General features: G+C 41.3%; 1 protein-coding gene across 1 annotated transcript in view; it reads left to right on the top strand.

Moving 5' to 3' along the window:
• Atxn10 (ataxin 10) overlaps window positions 1-19,658 on the top strand; it is a 155,482-nt gene that overhangs the window by 19,365 nt on the left and 116,459 nt on the right. Inside the window, exons 2-3 of the mRNA XM_008844688.3 lie at window positions 5,770-5,961; window positions 12,312-12,394. Of these exons, the coding sequence (XP_008842910.1) occupies window positions 5,770-5,961; window positions 12,312-12,394 (275 nt within the window). The remainder of the gene's footprint in view (window positions 1-5,769; window positions 5,962-12,311; window positions 12,395-19,658) is intronic.

Below are 19,658 nucleotides of genomic sequence, written 5' to 3'. Positions count from 1 at the left end.
TGTGTAGCTGCCATGTGGGTGCTGGGAATCAAACACGGGTTTTCTGCAAGAACAGTCAGTGCTCTTAACCGCTGAGCCATCTCTCCAGCCCCCAACCTCTATTATATTATTATTTTGTTTGTATTTTTGAGACAGGGTCTCTGTAGCCCCAGCTGACCTGAAACTTGCTATGAGGACCAGGCTGACCTCTCTGCCTCCTGAGTACTGATGAGATTATGCTGGGATTATGCTGGGATTAAAGGTGTATGCCTGGCTAATCAATTCTTTAAGGAAGAGCCAAAGAGAGCCTTCAAATGTTAGTCAGATGCTGTCATCCCCCCCCCCCCCATAACATCCTATGGCTTCACTTCAGTATAAAAGCTACTGTCCATCACCAGCAAGCAGCCCATGGCAGCTGTATGTTGTGGTCCCCTCTCACCTCTGGCCTGCATTACTCTTGTGTAGTTCGTGGGTCTTCATCTATCCTGGTGGTTCCCTCACCATCTTATTTCTGTGCTCAAACATTGCCTTTGAACTAAGGTTTTTTTAAAGAAACTTCGTAGTAATGTCTTAACATATATTTTCTCAAAGACCAAGAGCTTTTTTCCAGAGTTTGGTGGTTTAGTCTTCTGTATGCTCTTAAGCCTACCTTAAGCTCCTTTTTGGGTCTGCCCTGTGGAAAGCAATTGTCATAGCATCCCCTGACTGGAGAAGGCCAGCACTCTCCTATATACCTTTGATGCCGGCCCTCTCCTTTGCTGAGTGTCTGTTATGCACACTTCTGTCCTGGGTTTCTTCTGTCTAGTCCAGAGTTTGCTTTCTCCATCTCCTTGCCACTTTTGCTCTCTTTGATTTAGAGCGATACACTCGCGCTTCATGTGCTCTGATGAGAGACTATGATTGTGGTGAAGAAAAGGGAAAATGTGATTTTTGTGGGAATGGGGAGGACTGTAGTATGTTAGGAATCTATTAAGACAGGTGTTTCCAGGCTATATAGCCAGATCTGACCCACCATCTGTTTTATTATGGTTTATGACTGGAGGATGGTTTTTAAATTTAAGGATTTGCTGTGATGCTCTTTACACAAAAATTTTTGTGACCCAGCAAATGGATTGGTTAGGCTGTGAGGGACAGCCTGAGCCTGAATGTGACAGGAGGGACAGTGTACAAAGGAGAGGCTTGAGTTCTGTGAAGATGGATTTCAGATTTTTGCCCTATGCTATTTGTGGCAGATGGTAAAATGTTGATTATATCTGTTTTTGATCAACCAGGTCAAATCAGTGAGCAATATTTTGTTTTATGCAACTATCATTAGTTTTTTAAAAAAATCTCTGAATTTGTGCCTATTTTAATTTTTCTCAGCAGCATTGGTTAAAGTACTCTAAACCACATAAGGCCAGCTTTTAATGCAGTGGAAGGTATTAGAATAAATCTTTTTTAACAAGTGTGAGAGTCTCAGTTGCCATTATAATGACTAGCAGTTAGTTTTCCTTTAAAGGTCCACCTGATAAATTAACTGTAAAATGCATGTACATACTGCATATTAGGCCTGTCTAACCTGTGACATATAATCACAGGTAGTTTTCTTTAATTTTACTCAAATAGAACTTGCCAAGATAAAACCAACAGATCTGTTGAAACTCGAAGGAAATGAAATTCTACCTTTTGTTTATCTCAAAGGAATTTTTTGTCCTGTAATGTAACTTTTCATTTATGCGTTGTCTTCAGGGTATGCATTCCTCTGTAATAGGAATGTCTAACGGTTGGATTTAATTGTCCTCATAAGCACTTTCTGCCTTCTGCAAAAGAAGTAGCTAAGCTTTTTAAAGCCTTTGTGAATATATTTTGCTACTTTGATTAAAGCAGAAATGACAGCAGTTATTATTGATAATGTTTGTAATATGGGAATAACTGACGGTCTTCACCAGCTGTTTCGTTGCTGTTAATCTTTACATATTTAGATGCATTTCATTTTCTTGATTGTGGACATAGGCTTTGCAGAACTGTAATGCCATGTAGTTTTCTTTCAAGCCTGGAGAGAAGGTAGAGAAATGGGAAGAGTTCAATGCTTTCATAGCGGTTACTGTTGCTTTGTAGCAGCGTCTTTGTCTTTATTTAATAACTGTTGTTCATGTATTAAACTGTGTAAAAATAGTTTGAACAAAATCCATAGCTATTTTCCATATAACTCTGGGGGAATGGGTCCGTTCTCACATTTTATAGAGGGAAACAGACATCTATAACACATTGCTCTTCAGAAATTTACAGTACAATTAATTGGGTTATAGACCTTCCTTACAGGTTTATCTGTTGTAGTTCTTAATGGAGGAGAAATTAAATATGCTAAATAGGAATCATAAGTCATCTGCATTATATCCACACCTTACAAGGAAATCATTTTCAAGTTTCTGCATCTGGGATAGGTCGATCTCTTAGTGGAAAGAAAAGAATTAAGCTTAATGTTCTTTAAGGTATTGCCTCAAAATGCACTGACCTCCCTGGATAAAAAGGTGCAGGCACAGGCCAATTCGATTGTGCCGTACCTCCTTCCTGTGTAAATTAGAACCCAGAAAATTCTGTTAGTACCAATTGTGAGCTCTAGAGATATAGAAAAAAGTTAGCTAGTGTCTAGTTTCAAGGACGTAGACTTCAGCTAGGGAGAGGGTATAGAGTTTGGGGCATAGAGGTAAGAGCAGTGGAGGAGTTCATCAGGCGCGTGGTCTTCAAAAGATTTCTGGAAAAGGTTGAGTCACAGGCTGGAGGGTATAGCTCCGTGGTAGAGCATGTGCCTTAAAAACAGGACACCAAGTTATCACAGGCAAAGAATTGATTGGGTGGGGATTTTGTGGCAAGGGCATTCTGGTAGAGGAGCACGGCTGAGCAGAGGCACAGAAGGTTGGAAGTGGCAGTCATTTTAGGAACCCCTGGGTGTAGAACCTGATAAATGCCGCTATATGGACTGTTGTGTAGACGCTATTAATAGTTACTTGGACTGCTGGAGGCTTTTGTTAGGTTTTAAGTTTGGTTACATTTTGTTGTGGTGGTGTGGTTAAAAGTACAATAAAGCCCTTATGCACCCATGAAAAATGAACATATAACATGGGAATGAGAGTATTTGTAGGATAGCTCATGAACTTATCTGTTCTATGGTCTGATACCCATTTTCCTGAGAATAATGCTTCTGTCTCTTTTAGTTTGCTGCCAAAGCTTGTGTTGTTCCAGATACCAATTTTGAGTAAAACAGGTGGTAAGATACCAAGGAAAGCTGTTTTCTAGGGAAGACTGTTCAGAGTGGGGCTCTGGCACCTTTGGGCAGGCAGAGCTCAAAGGACAGCAGAAAGAATTGGGATGACTGCAGCCTGTGTGCGAATTCATGTATCTCACTCATCTGAGGACAAAGAGGCATTACTGTACATTATTCAAGTTGCAGAGCCGTTTATTTTTTTTTTTACTTTGTTATTTTTTGTGCTACTAAAGATTGATCCTAGGATCTTGTGCATACTAGTCAAGTGCTGTACTGCTGAGCTACCTCAGCCCTCTATTTTTACTTGTATGACCGAGTAATGTCATTGAAACTATGTATTGGAGCAGATAGAAGCGTTTGTCATAGAAATTGTGATTACTCTTGGCATTCTTCACAGTGTTTTTAAACTCTTGGGTATTTTCTCCAGTGTGTTGAGTAATCCTTATTGCTATTGTGGGAGTATCAGTAAATCCTTTTTTCATGGAAATGTTGTCAGTAAAAATGTCTCACATATTCAATTGTTTCATGTAGTTGCTGAGGCAAATTTAGTGCTATATTCTTTTTTTTTAAATTTTATTTATTATTTTTATTTTATGTGTGTGCATATATTGCCTGCATATAGATAAGTGCACCTGTGTCATGCAATGCCCATGGAGGTCAGAAGAGGCTGTTGGGTCCCCTGGGACTGAAGTTAGGGACAGTTGCTAGCTGCCATGTGGGTGCTAGGGTTCAAACCCAGGTCTTCTGCATGCCATCTCTCCAGCCTCTAGTGCTGTACTCTTGAATTTCTTTTATTTGGTCACTGAGACACTGGGTCAAAGTTTTATGACTTATACTTGGAGACTGGGAAGGCACAGGCAGATAATTTTGTATGTTTCCCAGTTTTTAATTGATTAACCGGTACTCTGCCCCTTTTTAAAAAAAATTATTTTTATGTGTATGGGTGTTATACCTGCATATGTATTAGTGCACCTGTATCATGCAGTGCCTGCAGAGGACAGAAGAGGGCATTGGATCCTTTGGAACTGGAGTTACAGATAGTTGTTAGCCACCATGTGGGTGCTGGACTTTGAATCTGGGTCTTTTGCAAGAATAGCCAGTATTCTGTTGTGTTTTTTAAAAAATATTTTATTATTTTTATTATATGTGTATGCATGTATTGCCTGCATGGCCCGTGGAGGACAGAAGAGGCTGTGGGATCCCCTGGGACTGGAGTTATAGACAGTTGTTACCTGCCATGTGGGTGCTTGGATTCGAACCTGGGTCTTCTGCAAGAACCAGTGTTCTTAACTGCTGAGCCATCTCTCCAGCCCCAGTACTCTGCTTCTTTACTGAAATATTTGATATGCTGTTAAATACAATTTTAAAAATAAAAGGGGAAGAGGGCTAGGGTTGCAGTTCAATTGGCAGAGGTCTTGCCTTGCATATGCTAGGCCCTGAGTTTGACCCCCTGCTTACCTGAAGGAAAAAAAAGTGAGAATCGAAAAGCCAGATCGAGAAAATGGGATTCATGCTGTTGTGAAACATGAGTCATACCTTGACTCCGGACGCATCAAAGGCCTAGCCAGAGGGTGACATGATAACGATTTTGTGATCTTTTTCATGTCTCTGTAAGACCGAAACATATCACTGATGTACAAGAAGCTGTGTTGCTGAAGCTCATAGAAGGAAATATCTCCTGGCCCCGGAAAGGAAGGGGACGTATGTGGAGGGTCTCCATGATACTCAGGCTTCCCAGTGTCATCACTAGTTTGGAATTTCTGTGGTTTGACTTCATTCAGGGTTGAAATGTAGGGTCCTGTGAGTCCACAGTGAGAACAGAAAACATTCATATGGTCAGGATTGTCTTGAGAGTCTTTCTAATTTTAAAATTTTTTAAATTTTTATTTTTTGGTCTTTTTGTGACCCTGTAGCTCCAGCTGTCCTGGAACTCAGTGTAGACCAGGCTGGCCTCAGACTCACAGAGATCTGTCTGCCTATGCCTTCGGAGTGCTTTTGATGTCTCAAAAGCGTGTGCCATCATGCCCAGGGTCTATGAGAGTCTTAAATGTCCAGCATGGCAGTTTTTCTCCTATCATTAAGAACAGCTTGCTGTTTCCTTAGGAGAGTTTGGAATGAGGAAATGGACTTGCATTAGGTGCAGATCCATAAGCAAGAGCAGTTCACTTAAATTGGATTTGGGTTATTGTGGGGATGCAAGTACTGGAATCAGAGTACTTTAGTTGGATCTGGCTTTGACATTCATTGGCTGAGTGATGTGGGCAAGGGACTCTACCTTTCTGCCTCCCTTGACCTTGTCTGTAAAATGGAGAGGACAATGTTGATCTCAAGGTTATTTCAAAGGCGAAGTGAGAGAGTAAGTAAGACTGGTAGTAGTAATGTTACATGCAGAGTAGGTGCACAGTCTATACAGCCTGCTTCATAATGAAGGAGCTGGAACAGACAAGTCTAGTTCCCCTGACCCTAGAATAGGGAAAGCAGTTTTGGAGACAGGAAACTAACGACTTTTTTCCCTCTTGGTTTATAACAAGCTTATTTTTTTCCAGGGAAACAGCACCCAGAACGATCTTTCAGAGAGTCCTGGACATCTTAAAGAAATCTACTCATGCTGTTGAGCTGGCCTGCAGGGATGCTTCCCAAGTAGAACATTTGGCTTCCAGTCTGCAGTTAATCACAGAATGCTTCAGGTGTCTCCGGAATGCTTGTATAGAGTGTTCTGTGAACCAGAATTCAATCAGGTAGTGACACATATTCCTCTGAGTTTGTTAGTTTTGTGTTAGTTAGATGTTCTGCCTTTATAGCATCACCCATTGTTTATAGAACTGTCCTTTACCTCTGTAGGGGAAAAGTCCCCTATTTCTTGTATTCTCTTGTTTGACAAGAGGCTATATTCAGATATCCTGTTTGTATTTATAACGTATTTTGAGGTACTTGTTTTTGTACACAACAGTGATTTATTGACCTTTGTTTCTCGGTTCTGCCTGCCCAAGTTCATCTGTAGTCCTTGACCTTCTTGTCATTGTAAATGTTTTAATTACTTTTTTTTTTTTGTTTTGGTCTTTTTGAGCCTGTAGCCCCAGGGCAGCCCCAGCTGCCCTGGAACTCACTGTGTAGACCAGGTTGGCCTTGAACTCACAGAGATCCACCTGCCTCTGCCTCCCAAGTGCTGGGACTACAGGCGTGTACCACTATGCCTGGCTGTTTTAATCACTTTTAATGTTTTACTTGCTCACCTTTGTGTTTACATTGAGTAGGAAATATATTTGAGACATTTCTGAGATGATCTGTCTTAAGACTATAAAGTTCTGAGCTCTTCCTGTCCATCTTAAAATGTGCATTTTTAAAAAAAATTAGTATTTTTATTTTATGTGTATGAAGTGTTATGTGTATGAAGTGTTACGCCTACATGTAAGTAAGTGCACCCATGTCGTGCAATGCCTGCAGAGCACAGAAGAGGCTGTCGGATCCCCTGGAACTGGAATTACAGACAGTTGTTAGCTGCCATGTGGGTGCTGGGATTCGAACCTGGGTCTTCTGCAAGAACAGTCAGTGTTCTTAACCGCTGAGCCATCTCTCCAGCCCCAAAATGTGCATGCTTTTAAGAAGAGTAAAACACTGGGTAAGAGGATTGCTCTGTGCTGTTCTTTTTTTAAAATTTTACTTTTATTAATATTTTTATATGTATGAGTGTGTTGCCTACATATATGTAAGTGTACCCGTGTTGTGTATTCCCCATGGAGGTGAGAAGAAGACATTGGATCCCCTGGAACTGGAGTTAAGAATGGTTGTTAGCTGTCATGTGGGTGCTGAGTTCTCTGCAAGAGTAGCCAGTGCTCTTAACCCTGAGCCCCCACTGTTCTTTTCTTGTACATCCGTCTTACTCTCCTCCTAGAATTGATCATCCTTCTTAATGTTTATGGAACTGGCTTTTCTTTAATTAAAGAAGTGTGTGTGTGTGTGTGTTACTTGAAATAAAGCCAGCCACAAGCAGGTTGCTGACCTTTCCTAGATTTGCATGTAGACAGCCTCGAGGCCGCTCCATCAGGACTGTGATGGGTGAAGTTGGACTGGTCCAGAAGCCCCTTGATTTCCTTGGCTGCTTAGACAGTCTGTATGTGCGACTTTAATATGATTAATGAGATTTTTAAGATCAAAGGCAAAGCTGAAGTTGTTTTAACTTCAACACTAAACCAAACCATCCATTTGCAGAAAATGGATAGAAATAACAATCTTGCTAATAATTTTAGTTAATATTTTTTAACTAATTAAAAATTTTGAAAAGGATTTTATTAATGTGTATATATCTGTGTATTTGCCATGTGTGTGTGGGTGCCAGAAGAGAGTGTCAGATAACCTGAAACTGGAGTTATATGCGGTTATGAGCTGTCCTTTGTGGGTGCTGGGAACTGAACTCTGGTCTTCTGGGAGTGCAGCAAGCCCTCCTTGCCGCTGAGCCATCTTTCCAGCCATGATAGTTAACATTTTAAAATATCACTAGTTATGGGCTTGAAACATTGGCCAGAACACTGATTTCTTTTGTGCTTTCCCAGGTTGGGGGCGGGGGACACCCTAATGTGGGGAGGAACAGGAGAGCACAGGACTGGTTCTTCCCTGGAGCTTCTGGGGAGAATTTTTCCTTTATCTCTTTCTGCTTCTAGAGGCCTTCTGAGTTCCTTGGTTCATGACCCCTTTCATCTATCACCAAGGTAACAGTGTAGCATTTAGCAAACTCTCTTTCAGACTCTGAGCTTCAATGTCCCTCTCATGAGGACCCTTATTTTTAGATTAGGCCCACTGGATTGTCTGATAATTTTCCCACCTCAAAATCATCAATTTAATTACATTTAGACAGTCTCCTATATTTCTTGACATCAGTTCTGAATGCTTAACAAATCACTTCTGTTCCGACACTATGTATGGGAATTAGCTATAACTTAGAGGCTCACTCTTGGATGATTCTTGCCCCTTCAGATATCAGCTTGAAATCAGGTACCTAGGCAACCCCCATTTCTGTGCAGTTGACTAGAAAATTAAGGATTTGTGATTTCCTTCAGTTTTAGCAATTCACTAGGACTTACAAACTCAAGAAAGTAGTGTTTTGGTTTCTGGTTTATTATAAAGGCTGCACCCTAGGAGCGTCCAAGTGGAAGGATATGCGAAGTATAAGGTACAGGGCTGGGTGAAATTTCCACGCTCTCTCTGAGCATGCCATCCTCCTAGCAGTTTGATGGTTCAGCAACCTTTACTACCCCACCCCCAAAATAATTTTTATGTCTGTGAGTGTAATTCCTAGGTGGTAAGAAGAAGGCATCAGAGTTACGACAGTTGTTAGGCACCATGTGGGTGCTGGGAACTGAACCCAGGTCCTCTGCAAGAGCAGCCAGTGCTGTTAATCACTGAGCCACTCTCCAGCCCCAATTAAAAGATGTATTTTTTTTTATTTTATATGTATGAGTGTTTTGTCTGCATGTATGTAGGTACATTATGTACCTACAGTCCCACAGAGGCCAGAAGAGGGCATCAGATTTCCTTGAGCCGGAGTTATGAATGGTTATGAATGGTTGTTAACCATATGATTCTCTGCAAGAGCAGTAGGTACTCTTAACTGCTGAGCCATCTCTCCAGTCCTCAATGTTAGTTTTTAAATGGATTTTTCATTATGCAGACATGATTGATTAAACCATTGGTCATTGGTGATTAAACTCAGTCTCTAAGACTGAAAGATTACAGATTGAGTCCTTTGGCAGCCATCCACCATTCTGAAGCTGTGCCTGAGTTACTTCAAGAGTGTAAACTCAGTATAACACTTAAACAATGGAAGATGCTCCTGTCACTCTGGAAAGTCTGAGTGTTTTTAGGAACTCTGTGCCAAGAACCCAGGACAGAGATCAACTACAGATTGCTTCTATTACGGTGTCTATTGCCAGATAAAGTAACATTTTTTTTTTTTTTTAACAGACAAAGAGTTTAGGCTCACTGGGTGCTATTTCAAAGACTCCACATTCTATATCCATAATAGCGTCAGATCATGTTCAGAATGCCCTCTACAATTCATTAGTTAAAAGTCCCAAATATAATCTTCTGAATCATCTACTGTATTGGTTACTTTTCTTTTGCTATGATAAAACACTATGACCAAGGGAACTTAAAAGAAGAGTTTATTTGGCTTACGGTTCCAGAGGGAGAGCCTATAATGGCAAGAGAGGCATGGAGATAGGAGGTGGCTGGAGCAGAAAGCTGAGCACTCACATCTTTAGGCAGGCACAGGAAGCAAAGTGAGTGAGACTAGAAGTGGGCATAGTTTTGAACTCTCAAAGCTGACCCCCAGTGACATCCTTCCTCCTGCATGGCCATACCTCCTAAAGGTTCCATGACTCTCCCCAAACAGTGCCACACACTGGGGATCAAGTGTCCAAATACTTGGAGCCTATGGAGGATATTCTCAATCAAACCAACACATTTCACTCCCTGGATCCCATAGGCTCATGACTATATTGTAATACGAAATGCATTAGTCCAAGTTTAAAAGTGTTAGTCTTTAACAGTTTCAACACTGTTCAAAAGTCCAAGGTCTCTTCTGAAACTCAAGGCCCTTTCTTAACCATGATCCCCTGTAACATCAAAAGGACAAATCACTTTGAACATACAGTGGCACCAAATACACATTCCCATTCCAAAAGGGAGGAATGGAGACATAATGAGGAAATACTGGACCAAAGCAAGACCAAAAGCTAGCAAGGACAAACACCAAATCCAGTGGCTCTATGTCTCATGTCTAGGACTACTTCCAAAGGGCTCAGATGATTCAGCCTCTCCAGCTTTGCTGCCTGTAACATACCTCTTTTTCTTGGGCTGGTGCTATCCCTGTATAGCGCTTTCCTTGGCAGATCGATGTCTTAGGGCTCTGGCATTTCTAACCTCTTGGAGTCTCCACTGCTAACAAGGCTTCATCTTCACAGCTTCATAGAATGGCTTCTCAGGGCTCCTTGGCCTGTCAGGGCCTAATTCTCGCGGGAACGCCCCTGCTGCATACTGCTTGGACTCCACAGCTCTGAAACGCGGAGGAAGAGCTGATGATCTCCTCGCTTTTGCATCTTTCATGCCTCTAAAGCCAGCACTAGTGGACACTGACAAGTTCAGATGACAGCTTGGAAGGAACCTCCGCCTGCTTCATCCTTATGAACAGCAGCTTCAGTCTGCAGCAATTCTTTAGGAGCAGGAAATTCTTTTTGGCCCTGTATTCCCCCCCCCTTTTTTTGGTGGGTGGAATCTTGCCCGGAGGGTACTCTTTCCTGTGTTTGAGTGTAAATTTGGAGGCCTCTCTTTAGTGGCTATAATCCTTACAAGGAGGGCTCCCCTTTAGCACTTGTCTTAGCTCTGGCATTACTAAGCCTCCTAGTGCATTCTTTCTCTCCAGGCTCTATATTCTATATTTCTTTCTGTCCCACTTGCTCTTTTTCATTGAAGATCTCCAACATATTCACCATTAATAACCAAACCACCAATTTTACATTAGACTGATATGAAATTTCCTCCACCAAGGAAACTAGTGCATTACTTTTCAACTTAGCCTCAGGCAGGCTCTCAGGGTGTGGGCCAGAGACAGCCAGATGCTTTGCCAGAGTATCCCAGTTGCTGCTTGAGTCCTTATTTCCTTCTGGCTACCTTGCTCTCAGCACTACCATCTTCCAGGCTCCTACTGGAATGCTCCATTAAGCTCTGCTGACAGCATTCAACCACTTTTCTAGCCCAAACTTCCAAAGCTTTCCACATTCTTCCAAAACCTACACGGTCAGATTCTTCACAGCAACATCCAACTCTTGGTACCAACTTCTGTATTAATTCCTTTTTTGTTGCTGTGATAAAACACCAAGACCAAAACAACTTAGAGAAGGAAGAGTTTATTTGGCTTATGGTTCCAGAGGGGAAGAGTCCACCATGGTGGAGAGGTGTGGTAGCAGAGATGGCTGAGCGCTCACATATTCAAACAGGCACAGAAGCAGAGAGAAACTGGAATTCTGGCAAGGCTTAAGAACTCTGAAAAGCCACTCCTAGTGACATGCTTAGTCCAGCATGGCCATACCTCCAAAGGTTCTGTGACCTTCCCCAAACAGTGCCATGAACTGAGGATCAAGTGTCCAGACACTTGAACGCTATGGGAGACATTGTCAGTCAGTCACAGGTGAAACCCTGGATGCTGTTCATCCTGGAACAAAGTTTTGCTTCATCTGGACCCTGTGAACTAGAAAGTAAGCATCTGCTCTAAAGTGTAGTAGGCATGAGATCACAGTGCATAGGATGGTGGTTTTAGGCATTCCCTTCTTCTTTCCTTTCCACACAGCTGTACGGTGCTGTCCAAGGGCTTTTGGCTCTGCATCGCAAGGATCACCTTTCCTCTAGCCTCTAATAACATGTTCTCATTTCTTTCCAGGCTTGGCCAGCTATGCCTTCATGAACACCAGCAGTCTGTTCAGGACACTGTGGGCTTTTTTCTGTCATGTTTCTAGCCTTTGCTTACTGATAAATGCAAAAGACTGAGCCACTTTTCAGGTTTTGGTTATAGCAGCATCCCACTTGTGCTAGTGTCTGTGTCACTTTATTTTTGTTTCTGTGACATATTACCAAACACTTAGTGGTTTAAAATAACATACGTTTATTACCTTACAATTGTGGAGTTCAGAAGGCCACAAGGGGTTGGCATGGCTGCACTTCCTTCTGGAGGCTCTATTCCTTGCCAGCTTTTAGCCCTGCTACATTACTTGGCACAGGGCCTCCTTTTCCCTGGTTCCAGCTTTCTTGTGTTCCTCCTGTAAGGATCCTTATAAGCCTCCACATAACTTAGGACAATCCTTCCATCTCAAGATTCTTAATTTAGTCTTGACTGTAAAGTCTCCTTTACCACATAAGGTAATAATTACAGGTTTTGGTGATCAGGACGTGAACGTTTTTGTGGAGGCTGTCATTCTCCCCACCACAGGAACTTTTAGCCAGCAATCTCAGCATCATGCATTAGATCATCATTGGAAATGCAGTTTTAAGAACAAGCATAGCTTTGGTTTAATTTTGTCTTTTTTAAAATTCAATACAGGAACCTGGATACCATTGGAGTTGCTGTTGATTTGATTCTTCTCTTTCGTGAACTTCGAGTGGAGCAAGACTCTCTATTGACAGGTAATGTGCAGTATAAGTAATGGATTATTTATTATCTGGGAAAAAGCTTAAAACCTGCATTGTGAGCGTTTCGTTATTCACTGAAGACGTGCTCTATATTTCATGGCCTAACGAAACTTGGGCAGTGAAATATTAAAGAGTTGCCATAAACGAAAGTCAGTGTGACTTCCTTCCCCTTCCTTTTTTTCCTTCCTGCTATGGGTTGAGTTCTTTCTTAACAACTTTATTTATTTATTTTTTTTTAAAGGCAGATTTTCCCTGTAGCCCCAGCTCACCTGGAACTTAGTAGAACTCAGTATGTAGACCAGCCTGCCTCTGCCTCCTCAGTGCTGGCATAAAAGGTGTGTGCCATCATACCTGGCAGCTCTTCCTAACTTCTTACGCTGAAGTCTTTCTTAGGTCTGTTTGCAATGCTGTAGCCAAATACTTAGCCTGAGTAATTAATAAACAATAGATACTTGTCTGTTACGTACAGTACTGGAGTCTGGGAAGTCTAAGATCAGGGGATCAGCAGGTTTGTTGCCTGTGGGGGCTGCTCTCTGCCTTAGTGGAAGTGCCTTCTTGTGTCCTCACACTATAGAAAGGCAGAAGGCAAAGGTGCTCCTGGTCTTTCATAGGGGTGCTGAGCCCAGGATCTGTTCACTTCTCTAAGATCCCATCTCTTATTATCAGCACATTGGAGATTTGATTTCAGCATATGAATGTTATTTATTTTTATTTTACACTGTGTATGAGTGTACTGCATGCATGCGTGTGTAAGTGCACTCATGTCGTGCAGTGCCTGGAGAGGCCAGGAGAGGGTGTTGGATCCCCTGGGACTGGAGTTATGAATGGTTTTTAGCTACCATGTGGGTGCTGGAACTGAACTTCGGTCCTCTGCAAGAGCAAGCCAGTGTTTTTAACTGCTGAGCCATCTTTCCAGCCCCCAGCATGTGACTTTTAGAAGGACAGAAACATTCAGACCAGAGCAAAATTCTCACCTTCAGTACCCAGAATGTGATTGCATTTGGAGATAAGATTCTGAAAGAGGTAATTAAGGTACAATGAAGAAATGTTTTGTTTTTTGAAAATGAAAGAAAAATGGTGTTATTTGAGAAAAAGATATTAGCGCACATATATAAAGGTCATGTGAAGACATAGGAAGCAGGTTGTCATCTAATATCCAGAAGAGAGGGCTCAAGAACTCAGTCCTCACTGTGCTTTAATCCCCTTCAAAATGGTGAGAAGATGAGTATATTTGGAGCTGCCTAGTCTGCTGCTCTTTGTCATAGCCTGAGCTGACCAGTGCACTACCTTTGATGCTTATGTATGCAATAGGCTGTACTTTGGATATTGTTATGGTTTGAATATGAATGTCCTCAACAGGCTCATTTGCTTGAACGCTTGGTCCTTTGCTGTTGGTGCTGTTTTGGAAGGTTGTGGAACATTTTGGACATGGGGCCTAGCTGACTGATGCAGAGCCATACTGGTTATATTCCAGCCTCAGTTCTGTCGTTGCTCTCTGCTTCCTGACTGCTGAGGCAGTGTAACCAGCTGTAGTTTCTACCGCTCCAGTCACAAGCTGCTCTCACTGCCACTATGCCTTCCCCTTCATGATGGACTGACTGTGGTATCATCTCACACTTTGAGGCAAAATAAACCTTTCCTCCCTTAAGTAATGGTTCTTTCAGGTATTTTATTCATATCAAAAAGTGACTTAATACCTGTGTGATTCCAACAGTGACCTAAGCAGACAAAAATCTCTGCCCCCAGGAGTTCACATTCCAGTGAGGAGAGCCAGATATTACATTTATTAAGTAAATCAAATACCTAGTTTACAGAAAGGGAAGTTAGCACTGCTTGTTAATAACTATTGATGTGGGATTAAGAGCAACACCCAGCTTCTTAGCCTGAAGAGCCAGAAGATTTCTTAGACTATTTTGAACATGTTTGGGTTTTTTGTATTAGCATTAATGCTTTTCCTTTGTGTAAATATCATCTTAACATATCACTAAAAATAGTTGGGTTTTTTTTTGGTGTTTTTTGAGACAGGGTCTCCCTGTAGCCCCAGCTGTCCTGGAACTCACTATGTAGACCAGGCTGGCCTTGAACTCACAGAGATCTGCCTGCCCCTGCCTCCTGAGTGCTGGGATTAAAGGCGTGCACCACCATGCCCAGCCCTAAATTATAATGTTTTATTGTTGAATTATAGGAATACACTTGTAGATACTAGGGATTATGTTTACAATATTGACAATTCCAGTTCATGAAATTGGAGCATTTTCCATTTAAAAGTTTTCAGTTGTATTGGTTTTAAGTAACTGACCTCTTTTTCTGTGTCAGAGTTGGAAGAATATTCCAGAGGCAAGGAAGAAAAGGAAAGTTAAGGAGATTCTTACCACTTTCTACGAAAATACTGAGAGTGAAGGCACTGAGTTTTATTTGGAATTTGACAGTGAAATTTGTGTTTAACAAGAAACTCAATTGTTTTTCATAGTATGTTAGTTCAAACCTAATACAATGATATTGTAAAAAGTATTCTGGTTTCTGTGATGTACCTGCAATATCTTGATACTTTGTCTGAGAACCTTATTTTAGGGAGAGTGTTGTCAGGGTAAGCAGGCCAGTTTTTGTTACTGCTTCTGAGGTAAGAAGTGTAATTACACTGTCAAAATAATACTTAGAGTATTTTCAGGGAATAATTGCAGTGGTATGACAAATATATTATGGTCATCAAGTTTTATGAAAACACAAGCATGAGTTATTTTAATTGAGCTATTGATGTTGTTTTTGGCATATTCTTTTCTAATCTAAAAATAATGCTGGCATTTTTGAGGGGCTTTGTACTACTTGGAGTGTTTACATAAAGATCAGTTGATAAGATGTTCGGTCAAAGTACACTGTCATTTTACCTGTCTAGAGTCTTCTTTCTTGTGCTCAGACCATTTTTAAGTCTTCTTCCAGAGTGTGCTGGGTTGGGTTCTGATTCCTCAGAGCTGTGTGCTGCTTTTGCTCTGCCTGGTGAATTGTGGGCCATTTGGCTTACAGACCAATTTATCCTGTTGGCTTTTTAAAAAAATTGTTTTTATTTCATAGGTATGAGTGTGTTGTCTACATATGTGTAAGTGCACCTGTGTTGTGCATTGCTTGAGGAGGTCAGAAGAGGGTGTTGGATCCCCTGGACCTGGGGTTACAGATGGTTGTTAGCCGCCATTGTGGGTCCTAGGCCCTCTGCAAGAGCCGCCAGTGCTCTTAACTGCTGCGCCGTCTCTCTAGTCCCCTCGTTGGCTTTTTTTTGCATGTTAAATTTTGTATATTTGAGTGTTAAGATTCTGAAGTATTCAGTAGAAATATTAGTATCATGACTTATTTAGAAAAAGGTCAGCACTTTCCTATTACAAACATTTAATTAGTATATATTACAGACTAACTTTTAAAAAACTCAGAAAAGTAGATAGGAGAAAACAACCAGTAGGCTGGGAGAAACATTTGCTTTTTAAAAAGTTGTTTTCTTGGTATTTGTATCTGTTGATATAAATGTTTACATGCAGTTTTGTATTTTATTTTAGGTTATAATACGAATTCAGTTTTGGGTTCTTGGTGCATTGTTTTCTTTGCATAGTTTTAAGATTTGCATGTTGGGGCCTTTGGTCACAGTTTTGCAGCAAGCTATGCAGTTCTTGGGTTCTTGAACCCCAGACTCTTCCCCATGCCCTCCAGCACTGAGCTGGGACTGTCCTCCTGTAACTCAGCCTGTCACCTCAGTGTTGCTTTTCTGTTTATGAATTTTCTTACTTAAGATCATGGCTTGGTTTCTGTTTACCTTCACTGGTTCACCCGTCACTATTTTCTGAGGTTTGACTCCACTCGTTCTACTGTTTCCTTCCTCCTTCCCTCCCTTTTGTCTCTTCTGAAACTACCTCACAATTTGCATAGGGAAGTTTTTTTGTTTTTTTTTGTTTTTTTTTTTTTTTTTTTTTTTTTTTTGTGTGTGTGTGTGTGTGTGTGTGTGTGTATGAGATACGTTCTTGCTTCATAGCCCAAGCTGATGTCGAACTTTTGAGTTTCTGAGATTTGGGGCCTATGCTCCCTGCTCAATAGGACGGTTTAATGTAAAGAATTGCTGCCATAGGGGACTGGAGAGATGGCTTAGCAGTTGTGTGCCTCCTGCTCTTGCAGAGAACTCCATTACCGAGACCCACATCAGGCAGTTTCCAGCTGCCTGTAACTCTAGCTCCAGGGGATCCAAACACCCTTTTCTGGTCTCCAAGGGCACCTGCATGCACATAGGTGGTTGTACACACACATACACACAAAGGGAGAAATAGTAAAATTAATCTTTAAAAAAAAGAATTGCTGTCATAAAGACTTAAATTAATGGTATTGTATGGTGAGAAGTAAAGAGAGTGCTGAACATAAGAATTGTGGACACAGTAGTTTCTAGTCCCAGGGCTGAACCGGAGAGGACACTGTTTCCTGCCAACTCTGGGCTAAGATCCTTGGAGAGGTCATAGTCACGGCTCACTAGGTGGTAGACAAAGTGCTGAGAGGTGGTGTTGGTGAGTGGTCGAAGTTCACCCTCTGGTGCGAGGGGGCTTTGCCATGAGGCTGGCTGAGGAAACGCTGCCTGCCAGTACTGCTGACGCCTTGTCCTGTGGGGAGCTGGGCCTGGAGAAACTGGTCCTAGAGCTAGAGCAGAGGAGGGTGTCCTCTAGAAGTAAATCCTGGTGACAAGGCTGGCAGCAAGAGCTGTCTTTGAAGGTCCACCTTTATTTTTCACAGAGCAGAGAATGAAGAAGGTTTGTGGAGCTGGGAGACAAAATTAAGAATTGGTGCACTCAAGAATGATTTAAATGTGTGCTGTGTCATAGCTTATGGACTCTTGAATCTTTTTTTAAAAAAAATATTTATTTTACGTGTATGTGTGTATTGCCTGCATGTAGGTAGGTGCACCCATGTTGTGCAGTGCCCGTGGAGGTCAGAAGAGGCTGTGGGATCCCCTGGGACTGGAGTCACAGACAGTTGTTAGCTGCCATGTGGGTGCTGGGATTCGAACCCAATAACCAGTGTTCTTAACTGCTGAGCCATCTCTCCAGCCCTGACTCTTGAATCTTTAACTCCTGTATCCTCACCATACACTGTATGGTTTTCTAACTACGTGTCAGTTGTGCCAGTCTGGTGGGTGTGAAGTACGACTTCTTGGCCTTTTCATGCTTTTCCCCCTCTTGGATCTTGTGAATTAATTTTTTTCTAAAAAAGGATTTTTGCCCGTTTTTCTATTATCTTTGTTTTAAAAATGGTTTGTAAGAGTTTTTTGACTATGCTATGACTCCAAAGGCAGTTAGGTATTTCATACATCTTCTATTCTGTGATGATTTTTTAAAAATTCTTGTGTCTTCTAAGAAAAAAAGCGTTGCTGTTCATATGTTATTAATTTTAATATGTTTATTAATATTTTCCTCTGCATTAAAAATTCCTTGATGTTTTATAAGGTTTTTTATTTTGGCTTTTCATACTCAGGTTAGTGGCTGGAATAGAATTTTCGAATTTTCTGTCTTGAGTGAGGCAGTAGCCCATGATCAGATTTTTCATGCTGATGCTCAGGTGCCCCAGTACTAAATTTTATATAGACCATTTTTACGTGCTGATTTGCTGTTGTACCTCTGTCATTGTTTATCACTATAGATTTGAGTCAAGTTCTTTTCTGTAGTCTGTCTGTTCCTATCTTGATACCACCCTATCTTACCGACAACTAGCAGATGCTATTGTGAACTCAAATCCTCTTTGACTTTTAACAATGTCTTAGCTATTAACAGTCTTATCCTCATATGAATTTTAGAATGGTTTCATCAGATTTCCTAGAAACGTGTCTGTCCTCTGGGAGGTGAAATGGCACATACACATGTATGTATGTGGACTGCCCTATTTGGAGCTAGACTGGGATTTCTTGTACTATCTAGATGGAAACTGAGTCTCTAGTACAGTTCTTCCCTTAACCTGGCGTTCTGTCTTGTTCCATGATTTCTTCCTTAGTGGTGTGCATGTCGCTTTCACTTGTACTTTGGGACTTTCCTCTTTGGTTATGAGCCTGAGACTTAAAGCGTGGTGCCAACTCTGAGCCCAGGATTTTGATACTTTTATAAATGGTACCTTTGTCCCTCCTGACTCCTAGTGGACATTGAACCCAGGGCCTTGCACATGGTAAGAAAGGGTACCACTGAGGTATAGCCCCGGCCCAGCGTCCTTACGATTGTTCTGTGTATGCAGTGATACTCAATTTTTTTTAATACTGACTTTTTCTACCAACTTTTATAAGTTCTCTTTAAGAATGCAAAAAGCCCACTTAAAATATTGGGGATTTAGCTCAGTGGTAGAGCACTTGCCTAGCAAGCGCAAGGCCCTGGGTTCAGCTCTCAGCTCCGAAAAACAAAAAAAAATTCTCTCTATACTTTAGCATTTTATCTGTGGTGGGGTTTGGTAGTTTGGTTTGTTCCTTTTTAGTCTTCAGATCTTTTGTCTTGCTGGCAGGAGTTTTTCTGTATGCTCTTAACTATAAGTGGTGATATGGGTGCCTTGGACTCATTTTCTTTCAAAAGGAATCTGTTGCTACAGCTGGCTATTGGTTATACTGTGCGCTGCAGACTTCTTGTTGATGAGGTTAAAGAAGCCTCCCCCATGGGGGGTACGTACTGATTTGTATTTTGTAATTTCTGCCTTGGTACATGCATCGTTTTCATTTGTATTTTGACAGTTTAATGAATGGTTTTGTGTGCGTGCGTGCGTGCGTGTGTGTTTAGTTTGTAAGAAATTGCCAGGCTGTTTTCCAAAGTGACTGCACCGTGCTGCGGTGCGGCTCGCAGCAAGTTTGTGTTGTTTACTTCTTCTCCAGCGTCTGGTGGTGTCACTCATCTGAACTTTTGGCCAATATTTTGCTCTTTTATATTCTAAATGTGAGTTAGGCTTTTATTAAGTTGTGCTCAAATCTCTGAGATGTATGGATATTTTTGTTTTCTTGAAGTTGCAGAGAAAGGTGTATTTTAATTACTCGACCTCCTTGTTCCCGTTTACTGTAGTCAGTTCTCCTTCATGTTTGAGGATGCAGATTTATATTACTATTATTTCCTTATGTTATCAGGTGCATTCCAGTTTGAAATTGTCACATCTTTTCATGTTATTCTGTAAGAGTTACCTAAAATTTTTCTGGTTATGCCTTTTGCATTAATGTTTATTAAGTCTGATTGAAGTGGTCTCTTACTCTATTTTGACTGATATTTCACTGGTCTAT

Source organism: Nannospalax galili, unplaced genomic scaffold, assembly GCF_000622305.1.
Source record: "Nannospalax galili isolate Female #2095 unplaced genomic scaffold, S.galili_v1.0 scaffold180, whole genome shotgun sequence".
Lineage (NCBI taxonomy): Eukaryota > Metazoa > Chordata > Mammalia > Rodentia > Spalacidae > Nannospalax > Nannospalax galili.
The sequence above is the reverse complement of the archived record's forward strand: the minus strand, read 5'-3'. Positions and strand labels throughout refer to the sequence as shown.